Source organism: Rhinolophus ferrumequinum, chromosome 6 (assembly GCF_004115265.2).
Source record: "Rhinolophus ferrumequinum isolate MPI-CBG mRhiFer1 chromosome 6, mRhiFer1_v1.p, whole genome shotgun sequence".
NCBI lineage: Eukaryota > Metazoa > Chordata > Mammalia > Chiroptera > Rhinolophidae > Rhinolophus > Rhinolophus ferrumequinum.
The window spans coordinates 43,574,533-43,590,977 of NC_046289.1; the positions used below are offsets into that span (position 1 = coordinate 43,574,533).

At 35.7% G+C, this 16,445-nt stretch overlaps 1 protein-coding gene across 4 annotated transcripts in view; it reads right to left on the bottom strand.

Moving 5' to 3' along the window:
- The window catches only part of MAP2K5 (mitogen-activated protein kinase kinase 5), a 228,706-nt gene that overhangs the window by 127,563 nt on the left and 84,698 nt on the right, over positions 1 to 16,445 (bottom strand). For all 4 annotated transcript variants that reach the window (XM_033108520.1, XM_033108523.1, XM_033108521.1 and 1 more), the window contains 2 exons: positions 10,278 to 10,339; positions 4,929 to 4,977 (listed from right to left, as the gene is read on the bottom strand). In XM_033108520.1, coding sequence (XP_032964411.1) covers positions 4,929 to 4,977; positions 10,278 to 10,339 — 111 coding nt within the window. The remainder of the gene's footprint in view (positions 1 to 4,928; positions 4,978 to 10,277; positions 10,340 to 16,445) is intronic.

Genomic DNA, 16,445 nt, shown 5'->3' on the forward strand with positions numbered 1-16,445 from the left:
ACTGGAAAGTCCATTGGCTCTATATTTAGAATATATCTAGAACCCGACCACTTCTTCCCCTCTGCACGACTGTCTCCCTGATCTGAGCCTCCATTACCCGCCTGTATTACTGACTGTGACAGTTCCTAACAGCTGATTCTACTCTTGCCCCTACCCTCGGCTGCAGGCTCGCAGGGCTCCTTGCTGTTCCATGAACGTTCCCGGCACATCCCATCGGGTGTCATCTGCTCTTGAACTGGTCCCCCATATATCGACCTGACTAGCAACTCTGCTCCTTCAAGCCTTTGCTCCAACCTCACTTTCTCTATGAGGCCTACCTGATGAACACTGCAACCTGTGCTTTGCCTCCCCTAAGCCTGATCTAGTTTTTCTTTTCTTCATATTACTAATGAGCCTCTAACACACTTTGTATTTACTTTTTTTTATTATGTTTATTATTTATGGGCTGTTTTCTAACCTTGCCCCACCACTGCTAGAAGACAAGTTTCACGAGTGTAGGAATCTTTTGTTTTATATATTGATGTATTCCAAGTACTCAGACCAGTGCCTGAAACATAGTAGATATACAGTAAATATTTGCCCAATGAACTACCACTAGCTTTGGCATTTATTGTTGTACCAATTGGAAGATCTATGTGAGGCCAGATTTATCAAAAGTACAGCCAGGAGTAGAAAAAATTTCAAACATTCAAGTTGAAACCACAAGACTTAGTTTCTCTAAACACAAATCTATCTGGGCAACATTTGCCTTCCAGAAAAACATGAAAATTTAAAAAATATATACATAAATATGAAAAAGCTCTCCTATTAGAGAAAATAAATGAAACTAACCAGGTTCAAAACTATAAAAAATGTCCTGGGACACCACCTACCTCAGTTGTTTCTTTCTATAAACTCCATCTGTGTAAGATTGCTCCAGCCTGATTGCCAATTTTATTTTCTTAATCTAAGTCCTAGTCTCATTACCCTTCCATTTCTATTTTTTATCCTCAGGGAAAGAGAGAGCAGTTACTGCCAGGGCATTCTCACATCTTCCAAAGAGATGGCATAGGTGTTAATCTCGTGTTTATGTTTGATGTGGGTAATGACGGCTGTGACTGGAGCTGGAGGTTTATTAATATGCCGGGCTCTCACCTCATTAGTGGCGATGTATGTTTTGAAGTGAAGCTGCAACGTTTGCTGTAATGTCAGAGCTGGCCTAACAGACTTCCTCACTGTTCATTTTCTTTGTTTTTACCCAGTCAGTACATGTTACGCTTAGAGGGCTCACACACACATGCTTTTTAATAAAGGCAATTTTCCCACAGTAGTAAATTTTGGTGGAAGTTACAAACATTTTCAATACTATGTCCTCATGTGATCTTACTTGCTTACCTTAAAGAAAAGGTTTTCATAATTTTTGACCCAATAACACAAAGTATTAGGTTGGTGCAAAAATAATTGCAATTTAAAAGGTTAAGAATAATTGTAAAAACTACCATTTCTTTTGCACCAAGCTAATATAATAAACTCCCTGGCTGGATTTGGGAGTGGGGTATGCATATTAACTGGATAAAGTGATTAGTTCAGTTATATAATAAAAACATTCCTAATTATTAGTACTTGACCATTTACAAAGTACTTTCACATATTTCATCTCAACCAACTCTTAAAAAGAACAAAATAAACAATAGTAAAACCTAACTGAATATAATATTTGATCCATTATGAATGACAACTGTTGTACTTCAATTTCTAAACAAATTTCCTGTTGGCACAATATACTGTCATATAAACTAACCTCTACCAGATTAACAAGCCTCATGGAATGGGTGGTCTGTCACTGCTTGGTGCTCAAATTTCATTGTCTATACAGTCCTCACTGGATATAGGAAAGACTTGATTTTTAGCAGCTTGTTTGGAAGTCATTAACTATGTTTTATAAATTCCACTATTCACCATTTATATGTAACAGCTTGAAATACATGAACACTGTATTCAAAGGAAGCCTTTTAAATGAAAAAAAACCCAGGTTGTTCTCATTTCTCATTAGGTAACTGAATACATCTCCATTTCTTAATATCTTTTAAAATTTATAACCCCAAAACAAGACAGGGGTTTTGGGGGCAGCATTTGGTAGGGAAGAAAATGATCAGAGGAGAACACAGGTACTCAGACCAAGACAAAGGGGAAAGAGGCTTAGATCTCTCACTGGCTCCTCGTTCACCGTCTTCCTTTCACTCCCCATCTTCTCCCTCACCGAGCCTGTACCAGGCTCCCCCTTCTGCAGAACACATATTCAGCTGTCTTTGATTTGACAATATGACACATATTCAGCTATAATTCCCATCATCATTTAGAGAAAGCAAATATGAGTATATGTGCTTTTAGGAAGGTACAGAAATGAACTTATACAGCGAAAGTGTATAAACAAGTATATTACCTATTTAATTGCCTTAGCTGAACTTAAAAGCTCTGATCTTTAATTGCCTGATTGAACTGATCTAAAAAGCTACAATTTTTTAATCAAGGAGAAAATTAAATAGCTTTTTGGTAAATAAAAAGGCATCTTTAATCTTATGTTCATGGAATCCAACTTATTAAATATGGACGAAACCTCTACAATACTAAGTTAACAACTACTTAATCTAGAGTACACATCTCTCTCATTACAATGCTTTACAAGTCTTCAGGGACACCTGGCTTCTTGCAGTCTTCAATAAAAACACAGGCAAACGCTTTTACATCCAGAAGGTAAAAGTTCCATGAATAACTAGGAAACTTGAAAAGCTCAACATATATTATTTCTATAGTTGAATACCATAATTACTAGGGAATAACTGCTCATCTGCACTGTAATTCACTAGTCTTTCCATCTAGACAAATACAACTGCACATTCACTCACTAGTATTTATTTAAAACTAATATCCCTTGGGAGGATTTGTTAGCCCACTACCACTGCCCCCACCAGCTCCTTGCACATATCCTCTTCCCAGGACTAGTGGCATTTTATAGTGGGTTACTCTCTGTGGGAAGTGAGCTGGCCAGCACATACTGTTAAGAAAAGTACAGGCTCAGGATTCCTTTTTGAAATCTCTGTGCCCTCAATCAGTCAAACCATGAAGGCCCCATAAGCCACTGATCAAATAACCCTTTCTTAGCCCACGCTGCATCCAGAGGTAGGAAGGACCTACCTGCTGAGAGGCTCTGGTCAACACTTGCCCACAGTGACTATATGGTGGTTGTCCTCGGAATCTGACCAACACCGTAAAATTTACTTTTAGATCCAGACATAAATCCATTTGAAACGTGTCTATCAAGGTCCCGTTTCAAATGAAAATTTCAATCATTTCTCTAAAACAAGGAGTAAAATGAAAACCAACCAATTTAGATATAGGAAATACTAGATAGAGGTATATCTATTTATCAGCATGATTTCTGATTTTAAAAAAGAAAAATAAAGATAACTGCAGAATAACTAAATAGCATTTCCCTATCCACTATAGTTCTTAGTGCTACCAAGATTCCTCACAGAAGGTTATAGCTAGTGAGACTTCATTATAAGCCAGAATGATGCTGTATGCCAGAGTACAGGATGGTCCTAAGCATCACTTTACTAATAACATTTGCATCTCCATGGCAAGGTCCTTTGAATGAAGGCTGTGCTATTGAGAACTGATGACTTCCTTGAGCTCCTTTGTCAAATAGAGAGCAGATGTCCATAAAAATCAATAAAATGACAAGAATTGACCACTGTGTTAATTCCTATTAAAATAGCTATAACCACTTTATGGGTTGGTGAGTGTGTGCCTGTGGGAGTATAGGGAATAGAAGCAATATAAGTTATATTGTATTAAATACCATTTTTCTTAATCTTGGTGGTGGAAAATGTTCCATTTTTCTCTCACCCACCAGATGTGTTTACATGCTAATTATTCATACCCAGGAAGAGTAATACTAACTCTCTCTACATCTACATTTTGCACAAACTACAGTCTAGAAATAGAGTGGACTGGGTTTAAAGAAAACTCTGGTTTATGATTCCATAAATACCTTCAAGACCTGAACTGATATTTTACTTGTCAAAATCTACATACCCTCTTGAAAGAGGATGGAGGATTTAAGAAGAAATTGGAATCACTAGGATATGAAAACCACCACAACAAAAAACAACCCTTAGTGACAGATGTGATACTACAGTTGAAGACATCAGTTGTTTCCTCTCTCATAGTTTATACCTTTTTTTAAAGAAAACTTTCCTTTAATCACATCTAATGTGTATGCTGTTGCATTCCCCAAATGTGCATAAAGCTAAGCTGAGCAGATGTGGAAAATTAAACAGTACTGTTAGTAACATTAGGCCTTGAAGTTGCTTTGTTATAGTCTGTTTCTCACTTAATAATTTGTTCCAAATGAATTCAGACATTTTGGTAACATTAAAAAATGCAAAGGCGGTTCCTTTTGCAACATTCAACAGTTATCTAATTATTATTCTTGTGTTCTGTTAATAGACTAGTGAACTAATTTCTGATGCTTCCACCAATTCCTTATTTGGTTTCACTTTCAAGGTAGGTATGTGAAGCAGTCTCTTAAGGAACAGTGTATGATGATAATCTGAAATGTTAATAAAAGGAAGAGATGCAATTGTACAGAAGTGAAAGTTTTGCATTAACTAGAATTAAGAAAAATAAGATCCTGTCTTTTTCAAATACTATGAAATACGTTTTTACGTTTGGTAAATATTATTCACAAAAACACAATACCAACTTTATAATTTAAATCAGAGCAGTTGAGGGAGAAAATAAAAAACATTTATAAAACACCCATAGTTTGGACTACCAAATATCTCAGCTGGATTAAAATATCACTTACTTTAGAAATCAAGGGAGCTGGAGAGCTATCCACCCCTACCCCAAATTAAGTCCGAACTTGTAAGCTTATTACATACCTCTATGTAAAATCTTTAAACTCCACAAATAGGTGAGGCCTTTAACAACCTAAATTTAAGAAAGAGAAAACAGTACAATGATGGTTTTTATAAAGAACTTTCCACATTTAAATATAATCATATCAACCATAATTCTTCCTTTAAAACTCTGTCAACCTGTAAGCATCTCCCATTTCTGTGCCAGGCTCTGTGGGGACACCAAATATATAAGTTTCAGGTTCTTTCGTTTAATGAACTTAGAATGTTCTAAACATAAAGTACGAGAAATGAAAGAAATAAGTGTACAAGCATGTACATAAAATGACTTGGAAGTACATCTGCTGAATTCTTATCAGTGGTGTGGGCAGGGAGGAGAGGGACAGGAAAAAGGGACAAAGATCTTCATTTTTAAATTTTTCTACACTTTTGTATGTGAAATTTTTTTTAAAGTCATGACACTTATGACCAAGGATAGACATTTAAAAAAAATAATTAGCTAAAGAAGGCAAGGGTGGAAAAGAGATTGCTTTCCTGTAGTCAGGAATGCTTTAGCAAGGTGCTGAGCCTTGAGTAACAGACAACTCCTAGGAAAAAGAGAAGTATTCGGGCCAATGTAGGAATATATAATGAAAGTGTTGGGACAGTATACTCTTCAAAAATATCAAGGTCATGAAAGGCAAAGGAACACTGAGACACTGTTCTAGATTAAGAAAGACTAAAAAGACATGACAACTAAATGCAATGCGAACCCTAGACTGGATGCTGAACCAGAAGTTTTTTTCTTTTGGTCTATCAGGGTATTATTGGACACTTGGCAAAATCTGAAAAAGGACTGTTGAATTAGATAATACTAATGTATGAATGCTGATTTCCTATTTTGACCAGTATACAGTGATAATGTAAGAGAATATCTTTGCTCTTCGGAAATATACACCTGAAGTAGTTAGGAGCAAAGCATCATGATATCCGTAACTTATTCTAAATGTTTCAGGGAAAAAAAAAGTAGTATTTTCGATCTGCGGTTGGGAATCCACGTGTGTGAAGGGCCAACTCAAGTTATATACAGGTTTTTTGAGCAGGTGGTTGATGCCCCTAAGTGCTTGTGTTGTTCAAGGGTCAACTTTATGTATTTTTAGCCAAATGTGGCTAACTGTTAACAAATGCAGAATCTCAGTGAAGCGTCTGTGGGAATTCCTTGTATTATTCTCACAACTCTTCTGTAAGTTTAAAAGAATTTCGAAATGAAAAGTCCCCCCAAATATTTTAAATGATGTTGGGGTAAGAGAGAACAAAGTATATGAGCATGATGATCCTCTCAAGTTCGTCTGGCTGGTGCACACGTACGTGTGGGGTCGTGGAGACAACACTGAAAGGGCAAGTCAAGGAAGTCAAGAGAGAAGATACAAACATCTGAATTAGATTTGGATTTCAGAATTTAACAGCTTGGGATAAGAATAATTAGTCAAATAATTTACTGAAAAAAAGATGTTTCTAAGACCCTAAGTACATGGATTACAAGTGCTACCGTCTATGTTGGAAATTTAAACATTAAAACCTTTAAAAATCTTAATATAGAAATTGGAATAGGAGATGCATATATTTTTATTTACACCCATTGACTCTGATGCACATGAGTATGGACTTACCAATTTCAAGGTTGACTATTCATAATTAGGTTATCAGATACAATGAATGAACCACTATCATTCAAATTTACTGCAAGAATTTAAAAGTACCCATTGTTATAGAAAATTTTACATAGGTCAGGACCATAGAATAAGAAAAGCTACCATTATGAGAAGTAACTGAGTGAGTTACATATCTTGAAAATGATGAAAAGAGGATTGGGGGCTAACCATGTGAGGATTTTAGTTGATGAAGAAAAACTAAGAGTAATATTAAAAACAGATATGCAAAGGGAGAAACTCAATTTCCAAATACTAAAGATCTAGAAGGAGATAAAATCTATATCAATTAATGCTGAGCAGAGGTTAACATGCTTTAATTATTCTCACAGAGTGGAATGTACTCCTGAAAGATTTGCTAACACAGTGTCACCAATTCCACAATATTTGTGAATTTTAAGAGAACAGAATGAATTTTTATAGTAAATGATTTCTTCTGGGGTTTAAATATGTGGCATTACAACAAAAGATACATTTTCTGGACAGTAAGACTAAAAAAATAAATATCAAAATAATAATAATAACACAAACAGAGGAAACAGGACAAAAACATTTCCTTAAATGTTTATAAAAAAATAACATCAATAATGTAAACAATTTTCTCTGAGAACTAGGATATGATCATCTTATTTAGCATGGAAGTAATTATCTTCTGAGTTCTGGAAGTAGGGTTAAACTTCTCCACTTATAAGCTTAGTTGCATATTATAAAACCTTCTCATTAAAGATAGCACACCACTAAAAATTGGTCCCACAGGAAACAAATAATCAGAAAACACAGAAGCGGAAGGCAAGCCATCATATTCAGAATATCAGGCAGAAAGAAAAGTAAAACAAATACTGATTTCATGATACTTGCTAAAATTATGTATTATTAGAGATTCAAAACATCACTATTCTTCCAACTTTGTCAAAATAGACTACATTTTCGTTTATAAGCATGTAAGAATCAGTGTAGAAAGAGCTAGAAATCTGTTGATTGAAAATCTAGAGGGTATTATTGGTATTCAGTAGGCCAGGCTTCACAACAATGATGTGACAAAGCCTTGACACCAAAGGTACTTATACCTGCTATCAATCACTCACTCCTTGACATGTCAAGTGCACATCCTTTCAGGGACAACTTCAGTCAACATTAGCACTCAAAATACAGTACACAGTGTCACTGCTTCAGAAATGAGAGCAAAAATAAAATGTGTTAGATGGCAGGAAAGACAGAAAGGCTTTCCTCTTTACAAGAGACCAGATTCAAATGGGAAGTGGATAAAAATCATTGAGCAAATTGGAAAACTAAAATCAGCCAGTTAATATGGACTTTTTCTGGGAAAAATATTCTCTTGCCATACATCCTACAAGAGAAAATCTGAACGTATCATGCAGGCTGACGGGGTCCATTGTGTAATGAACCTTGGATCTTTGGACCTGTGCTGCATGCCAGATCATTGGAACCTGGAAGGTAAAGTTAATTTGGGGAGGGAGAGATGCCTAGATGTGGTTCTAAGACATGAAAAGAATCTGAAGCGATCGAATGTGGGAGTCAAACAGCTCTGGGTTCAAATTACTACTGACTAGTTACATGAAAACTTGGGTAAGTTATTTAACTTTTCTAAACCTCATCTTGCACATGTATAAAATATGTACAGTAATCTACACTTCCAAGTTGCTGTAAAGATCGACAATATCTGTACGTAATACATTTACAACAACCGGCACAAGGAAGTATTCACTGTACAGCTATTTCCCTCCTGTCTCCGGATTCTGTTGCTTCCGACTTGGCCACAGCGCTCCTGTGCTTTCGTGGTCTCACGGAGAGAACTCAAGCGCATGATGCTGATGCTGTCTTCACACCAGAGGAGAGATAATCAAGGGTACTGGGAACGCAGTCAGGCTGTCAGAACATTTACTATACAAACCATGACTTCTAACCCATCAACTTGCTAGTCTGATTTTGACTGGTAGAATCTTTCCACTGGTGTTTGTCAGCTGCAACAAAGGATTATCCAAGTTTGTAGCCTACTTAAATTACATTAAAAGCTATACTGTGGAAGCATTACACAAGCTTAGGCCCAGCAGAGTTTATAAAAAGTGGCAGATGAAGAGCAAAATTATGAAAAGCATTTCTTTTACTCTGGCCACAGGCAGTTTTCATTACTATGACCTGATGAGCCATAAAAGCTGGAGAAATTGGACATATTCTAGGGGAAAAAAAAACACAACACCCTAATTTTTAAAAATGTAAGGGCAAATTTAAACAATGCTTTGGGCTAGCACTTACTTTAAATGCCTTTCACTAATATAATTTTTGTCATATTTTCAACTGCCCAATAGGTAAGCCTTTACTTGAAGCTGGATTATTATTATTATTATTATTTATTTTATTATTTTTTTGCTGACTTCCTTCACTCCACAGGCTTCCCCCTCCAGTAGAACTGAACAGACCAGTGGCCTTGTGGGGATGCCCTACACGAGCAGGAGGTAAGATGTATGAAGTCCAGGAAGAACGTGCTTCTCTACTGAAGGAGGCAGACTCCTGTTTTAGCCAAGTTCAACTGGCAACTGAGTATACAGAACTCATATACTTTCTTCTTTTTCAATTGGTATCCTTGCCTTTTTTTGCCCTTTATTATACGTGTTATTAAACTTTAGAGCCAAGAACTGCCAAAAGCCACAAAGCATTCATTCCCCTGAGATTAAAAGAGGAAATGAAACATTTTTATTTTCATCTAAAATAGTGATTTAAGTACTCAAATTTCATACTAATCTACCTAAACATGTAGATTAGAAGCTGCTTAACAGCAGTGGCGTCAGAAAAGAAAGTTCTCATCACCCTGGGCAGTTCACACCACTAATGAGAAAGGAAAAAGGAGAGCTGTGAATTACGATGAACTAAAGCTAAAGAAGCGTCCACATTGGATTAAAGGATTTGAGTTGTCAGGCTGATGCATAATGAATGTGAAAATCAGCCATTTAATTAAATGGTACATGGTATAATCACTTTGTTCTGCATTAAACTGCTTAAGTTCTCAGAGTGCCTGTAGTTTAGCAATTGTTTACGATTACACCACCCCATGACTTCTCTTAGACACTGTTTAACCTACGTTATTCCAAATTTGAAATCTGGGGTTTATACAGTAATTTAGTTTGGTTGACATAGTTCATCAGTTTTTTAGTGAATATAGAAAATGAGAAAATTGCTTTTAATCATAATGGGAGTAAATCCTAGATGTAGTGGGTGAAAAAACTTAAAACGCAGTAACATCAAAAGTCTGCAAAATTCTTTAAGAATAAAGTATTTTCTTATAGGCTGTTTTATTTTAATAATTTAGACTTTAGAAGTATTTTCTAATGCCTATAATTATAAAATGTCCAAAAACCAGCCTTCTTTTTGAAGAACTTGGAAAATTTACTGGTCAACAAGAGCACCAAGGTCCCTGCGAACACCTGAAACTATAACAGGTCAGAATACCCATAAGCCTAAAAGATGTCACGTGCCTATGTAGTTACTGTGGGTTGGTCTATGAAAAGAAGAAAGCACAAAAATGATAAGAAAAGAAAGTTAAGAAGGCCCCGGCAGTCAGTAGGGACTGAAGAAGAAGAAGAAAAAACATGTGGAGGATATAAAGAGAATAAGGCTGGACTAGAGACTAAACCATTCAGATTTTATAAAGTTGAAGCCATATACTCACTGCTACTGCAATTCTTCCAAGGACATGCTCTGGAATTTTTCTATATACATCCAAAGATCCCCCTGTAGAGAAAAACATGCTGTGTTACTACAAATGAAACTACCAGAACAGTGCCCTGGAACCCTCCTCTGTGCATTCACTGTGAGAAATTTATTTTTCTCACCTTATATCATGCATTACATGTCTAGGGTAAAATTGGTTTTTAATCCAATTTTATTTATGACATACTTATACTTCCAGATGAAGCATAACTAGGTAACTTCCATTTTATTCCCAAGTGTATAATCACATACACATATACAATGAAGAAAATTAGTCAAGGGCAGGCTAAGAATCTGTACTTTATTATGTAAACTTAAACACACACAAAATTTTAGATCAATAGGGTAATCACATTTAGGTATCTATCTTGTATAACAGTTTTCTAAAATGTAAGCCAGGTCCCTATCTTAGAATTCTCACATTAACTAAACAAAAGCTGCTGAATATAAGGTCCAAAATACACACAAAAACTAATAGAGTAAAATAGTAATGTTAACATCTATCTAAATGAATATTACCCTGCAAATTAGGTATCAATATAAACAATCAAAGATACTATGCTAGTTCAAAATGATTTTTTTTAAAAATTCTCTTCGATAACACTTTGAAAAACACTTTATGGGGTAAAAAATAAAAATCAATCTCCTACGTCAACATTTTTCACTAAAATGCTATTCACTAACACCCTTCACCTTTACCTGTTCAGCTTTTAGCACTTTCCAAAAACCAAAACTACTAGACTATGAATGTAATAAAGGCAGGCCATGTTGTTTGCTTGTTTTTAATTTTCATCAACCTAGAAGTTAGTACAACTACGAGATAGTAGATATTCAATAAATAACTGTCAGATGAATGAATGAATTAAAATCACCATGAATTTCACCAAAATAGATACAGTTGTTCTGAAAGCAGTTTCAAAAGAAGGGACAGCAAACATTTGCAGCACCAATAACATCACTGAAATAACTGTATAACTTTCCTAGATAACTATTTTGAAGGAACCAATATTCACTTGGAAGTATAAATTTGGGTATGCTTATCAAAATTTTAATCTTACACAAGTGGTGTAAGAATCTCAGGAAGACTGAATGTCAACTGTAATTGAAAAATAAAGGAAAGGAAGAAAGAAAATGATAATAAACACTTAAGCAACAACAACAACAACAATTTCAGGAAGATATGCAAAGAACCACATTTTTGCTCCAAAAGATACATTATAGCTGATTGTCCAGCTAGGTCTTATTTTTGGGGAAACACAGTATTAATGATATGATTATATGAGAACTGCTTTAACAATATGTAATATAACCTTTTGTTGAGTCAAGTTTAGGTGTACAGTCTTTCAGTTCTGCAAAGGAATTATCCAGGATAGTTGAGAAATAATTTCTTTTTAAGAGGCTAAAAATTCACATTTAACCACTTTACTACCAGATGAAGTATTTCATAAGGGATTAGCATGGAGCATATTATTTTACTGAAATGCAGTTAAGTCTATTTTGCAAAAAGAAAATTTTTATATGTCAAGTTTTCCTAAAGCTGAACATCAGAGAAAAAAGTTAAATAATGTTTCATGTTAAAACTCACACACACACACACACACACACACACACACACACATACACACATAAAGCTACTGGGTTTTATATTTATCCTGTTTAAAGCAGGAAAATGATCACTTCTTTAGGTAACTTTGCCTTGTAGTTTCCAAATTCTGATAAGAAGCTAGAAAACTACGGTGTGACTGAAACTTATGGCTCTGGGTGCTACTGGGAAGATAATGAAAAAAAGACACTTCTGCAATAAGCTGAACCATCTTTATTTACTAAAATAGCATTTTTACTATAAATGTAATAAAAGTGGAAGTACGGTAGAAAAAAACATTTTATGTTTTCATTGGTCTTTCAGATGAATTGGCAGTTCCAAGGATGAAGAGTATCAAGAAGATCAAGCTTACATGTTGGTATTTGGAATACTGATAAAAGCAGTTTATTGCGCCAATCCCTTATGAAGTGAACAGCTGGAGTGGCTCCAAACTAGGAGGTACAAATTCATTCACATATATGAGTAAGAATCCTAAGAGGAGATTTATTTTTACATAGGATATAAATTGGGGCTTTATTAGCTAAATGGACAATAGTCAACAAGCTAAACCAAAAAGACAAAGATTATGTTACCACCATTATCAGTAGAACAAGGCAAAAAAGAATCCTATTTTGAGGTAGTTCACCAGTTTTTGTAAATATCCATTTAATCTCAGAGAATTTAATCTTGCTGAGACGTTGGTATTCTAGGCATTTAGAAACTCATTTATCTGTGGCACAGTTGGTTTGAACTGTTTGCTCATGATTCCAACCAAGGTCACTGGTTTGCTCTCTGTGACCTGTCAACTTCCCTGGCCTCAGATCATCCCTAGCTGGTCATTTCATTGCATGCCACTATCCACCAAAAGGAAGAGTGCTACTAGATTAGCAAAAACCCCATCTGAGCTGCCAAACAACTACATGTTTCTGTTGATGAATTAGGGCTATCATCTTTATGTAACTAGGATTAAAGAACTCATGGGGTAAGATCTGTCTGGTTCCTAATAAAGGGTCTAAAATCAAAAGTAGTGTCTTGCATTTAGGATAAACACAAATATGTAGTAAATGAACAAAACACAACATTGCTGTCATATTTGTACCAACATTTTTCTCAAGATGACCATGATTACTATTAATACTAACAAAACTTTAGTCTGGAGCCATAAGCAAAAGTGTCAGCAGAAGCTCTCTTAGCCTCTGTTAGGTAAGAAAGTAAAAAATTCCTTTATTTCTTTGCAACATAGTTTTTTGGTAAAATAATTTTTTCCCATGACGGTGATCCAAATACATGTGCATATATCCTGAGATGCATTTGGGTATTTCTTAATGGATTTAGTTTTGACTTAATGAGAGGCATTTCAATCACCGTCCTGGAAGACCCTACTTGCAATGCTGTCTTTATCTGACCCGACTTGGATCTTTCCCAGTACAAAAAGCCTTTTTCTTAGGGGCATTTGTTGAAAACAATTAGAAGCAACTGATTAACTTTGTGACTAAGGTGGTAGATAACAGTTTAGGCAAACAAAAAGCTAACCAAAAACACTGAAAGGAAAAGCTGGGGAATGAGATGTCCATAGATGCTTTGAAACGCTCCAACATATTCTTGGACATCTAAGACATGTACAAGTGTAAAGCTGTGTGCATGCTCACGAAAGCCGAGGAGGCTTTAAGCAATCAACTTGGGCTGAACATGAGGCTCTGCACAAGCAGGAAGGAAAGACTAAGGCAGAGTTATCAACTGCCTGGGTGAATGCTGAAGTTGTGCCCTAACTCACGCAGAGCTCCTGAGCAAAGACTGGAGACTTATCAGCTCTAGGCATTTAAGGAAATCCCTGTCAAATCTTTAGCTGACCAGTAAGCTAACAAAAAAGAGGGTTCAGTGGCCATACACTAAAGAAACAAACATTATAGACAGAATGTTCAGAAAAGTCACTGAACAAACACATAACAACAACAAACACCACCAACAAACAACCTTGGGGATGAGGGAGAATCTGATTTCCAGAGTTAACATATTATATTATTAAAAATGTACAGTCAACAAAAACAAAAAAATGTGACATGTAAAAAGAAACAAAAAGGTATGGCCCATACAAAGGAATAAAAGCAAGAAACTGTCCCTAGAAAGGCTCAGATGTAGGACTTAATGGAAAAAAAAAATCTTTAATCAGCTATTTTAAATGCATCCAAATAATTAATAAAAACTTTGTGTAAGGAACTAAAGTAAAATATGATGATGATGTCTCCCCAAATAGAGGATATCAATAATGAGACAGCAAGTAGACACACACACACTCTCTCTCTCATGCACGCACATACAATAACTGCAATGAAAAATTCACCAGAGCATATTTGAGCATGTAGAAGAAAGAATCAGGGGATGGAAGATAGGTCAATTGAAATTATCCAATCTGAGGAACAGAAGGTAGAGAATGAAGAAAATGAATATTGTCAGGGACCTGTAAGACACCATCAAGCATACCAACATATGCATAATGGGGGACCTGAAAGAGAAGGAAAAAGTTTGTTCTCTGACCTCAAAGGAATATTAGAAATCAACAACAAAAAGACATTCAATGTGGAAAATGACATACTCCTAAATAAAAATGGGTCGCAGAAGAAATCAGAAGGGATTTCCTTTGTGGGGAATTAGCAAATACTTCAAGATAAATGAAAACACATCATATTAAAACTTTAGGGTGCCGCTAAAGCAAATGGAAATGTATAGCTTCAAACACTTACATGAAACAAGAAGGATCTCAAAACAATATCCTAACTTCCCATCTTAAAACACAGAAAAAGATGAGCACACTAAACCCAAAGCTAGTAGAAGAAGAAATTAATATATATCAGAGATAAATGACATAAAAATAGAAAAACAATAGAGAAAAATCAAAGAAACGAAAGGTTGATTCTTTGAAAAAGCAAAGAAACTGACCAACTTTTAGCTATTCTGATCTAGGAAAAAGAAAACTCAAATTACTAAAATCTGGAATGAAAGAGAGAACATTAACACTGGCTTCACAGAAATAAAAATGATTATAAAGGAATATTATGAACAATTGTATACCAACAAATAATCCAGATGAAATAGATGAATTTCTAGAAAGTTACAAACGACCAAAACTGACTCAAGAAGAAATAGAAATTCTGAATAAACCTATAATTATAATTATAGAGAGACTGGCTGGTAATCAAAAAAACACAAATATTCAGCCTTAAAAATAAAGGAAATTCTGACACATGCCACAACATGAATGAACCTTGAGGACATTTTGTAAAGTGAAATAAGCCAGTCCCCAAAATACAAATACCATATGATTCCACTTAAATGAGGTACTGAGAGTAGTCTGACTCACAAAGACAGAAAGTAGAATGTTGGTTGCCAGAGGCTGGGGGTAGGAGGCAATGGAGGCAACAACACCAATTATTGTTTAATGTACAGAGTTTTAGTTTTGCAAGATGAAAAAGAGTTCTAGAAATGGTAGTGGTGGTGGGTGCACAGCCAGATGAATGTACTTGATGCTGCTGAATTATACACTTACAATGGTTGATATGGTAAATTACAGGTCCCACGTATTATACAACAATTTTTTAAAAACTGTTATGAAAGACAGTCTTATGTGCACAGTCTTCGAAACCCCAATCCGCCACGTAAGAATGAGCCTTAGGCCTGGAGCACTTACTTGCCAAGAGATGAAGAGCCCACATAACCTGTGCTGGGCTTATGTCCTTGTTTGGGATTATTTTTCCCTGTTTCAGGCTCAATGTGTACTGCTTTGTCCTGCTTGAGTATGTATGTCAATGACCTCTGGCATGCCCCCAGCTTTCAGCATTTCTGACTCCCCAGGAGTGGGGTGAGAAGGGGTGGGAAGGTGCTTTTTGTGGTAGCAGAAGAGGGGTGTGTGCAGGCCCTCTGCCCTACAGGAAGTACCTGCTGCTGGCCATGGGGAACTCACACCCACTACTGAAGTTGATCTTGCTCTGTTTCTTTTTCTACGTGAGTAAAGCATTGTTCAACCCAGTGCTTGACTGTTGTGTTTTCCTTGGTGACTCCGATACCAAGATGCAGTGGGCAAAAGTGCTTGGACTTCTGGTAACAGGGAACAGATGCCACTTGACCACAAAAACTACTCACAAAGAAAACCCCGGACCAGATGGCTTCACTGATGAATTCTACCAAATGTTTAAAAAAGAATTAACGTCAATCCTTCACAAAGTCTTCTAAAAAATACAAGAGGAGGAAACACTTCCCAATTCATCCTTTGAAGACAGTATTATCTTAATTACCAAAACCAGACAATGACATTACAATAAAAGAAAATTACAGATCAATATCTTAACAATATGGATGTAAAAATCCTTAACAGAAAATCAAATCCAGCAACATATAAAAAGGATTATACATCAAGACCAATGCAAAATTGGTTCAACATGCAAAAATCCATTAACATAATGCACCATAAGTATGGAATAGAGGACAAAAAACACATGTTCATTTCAAAAGGCACAGAAAAAGCATCTGACGAAATCTAACACCCTTTCA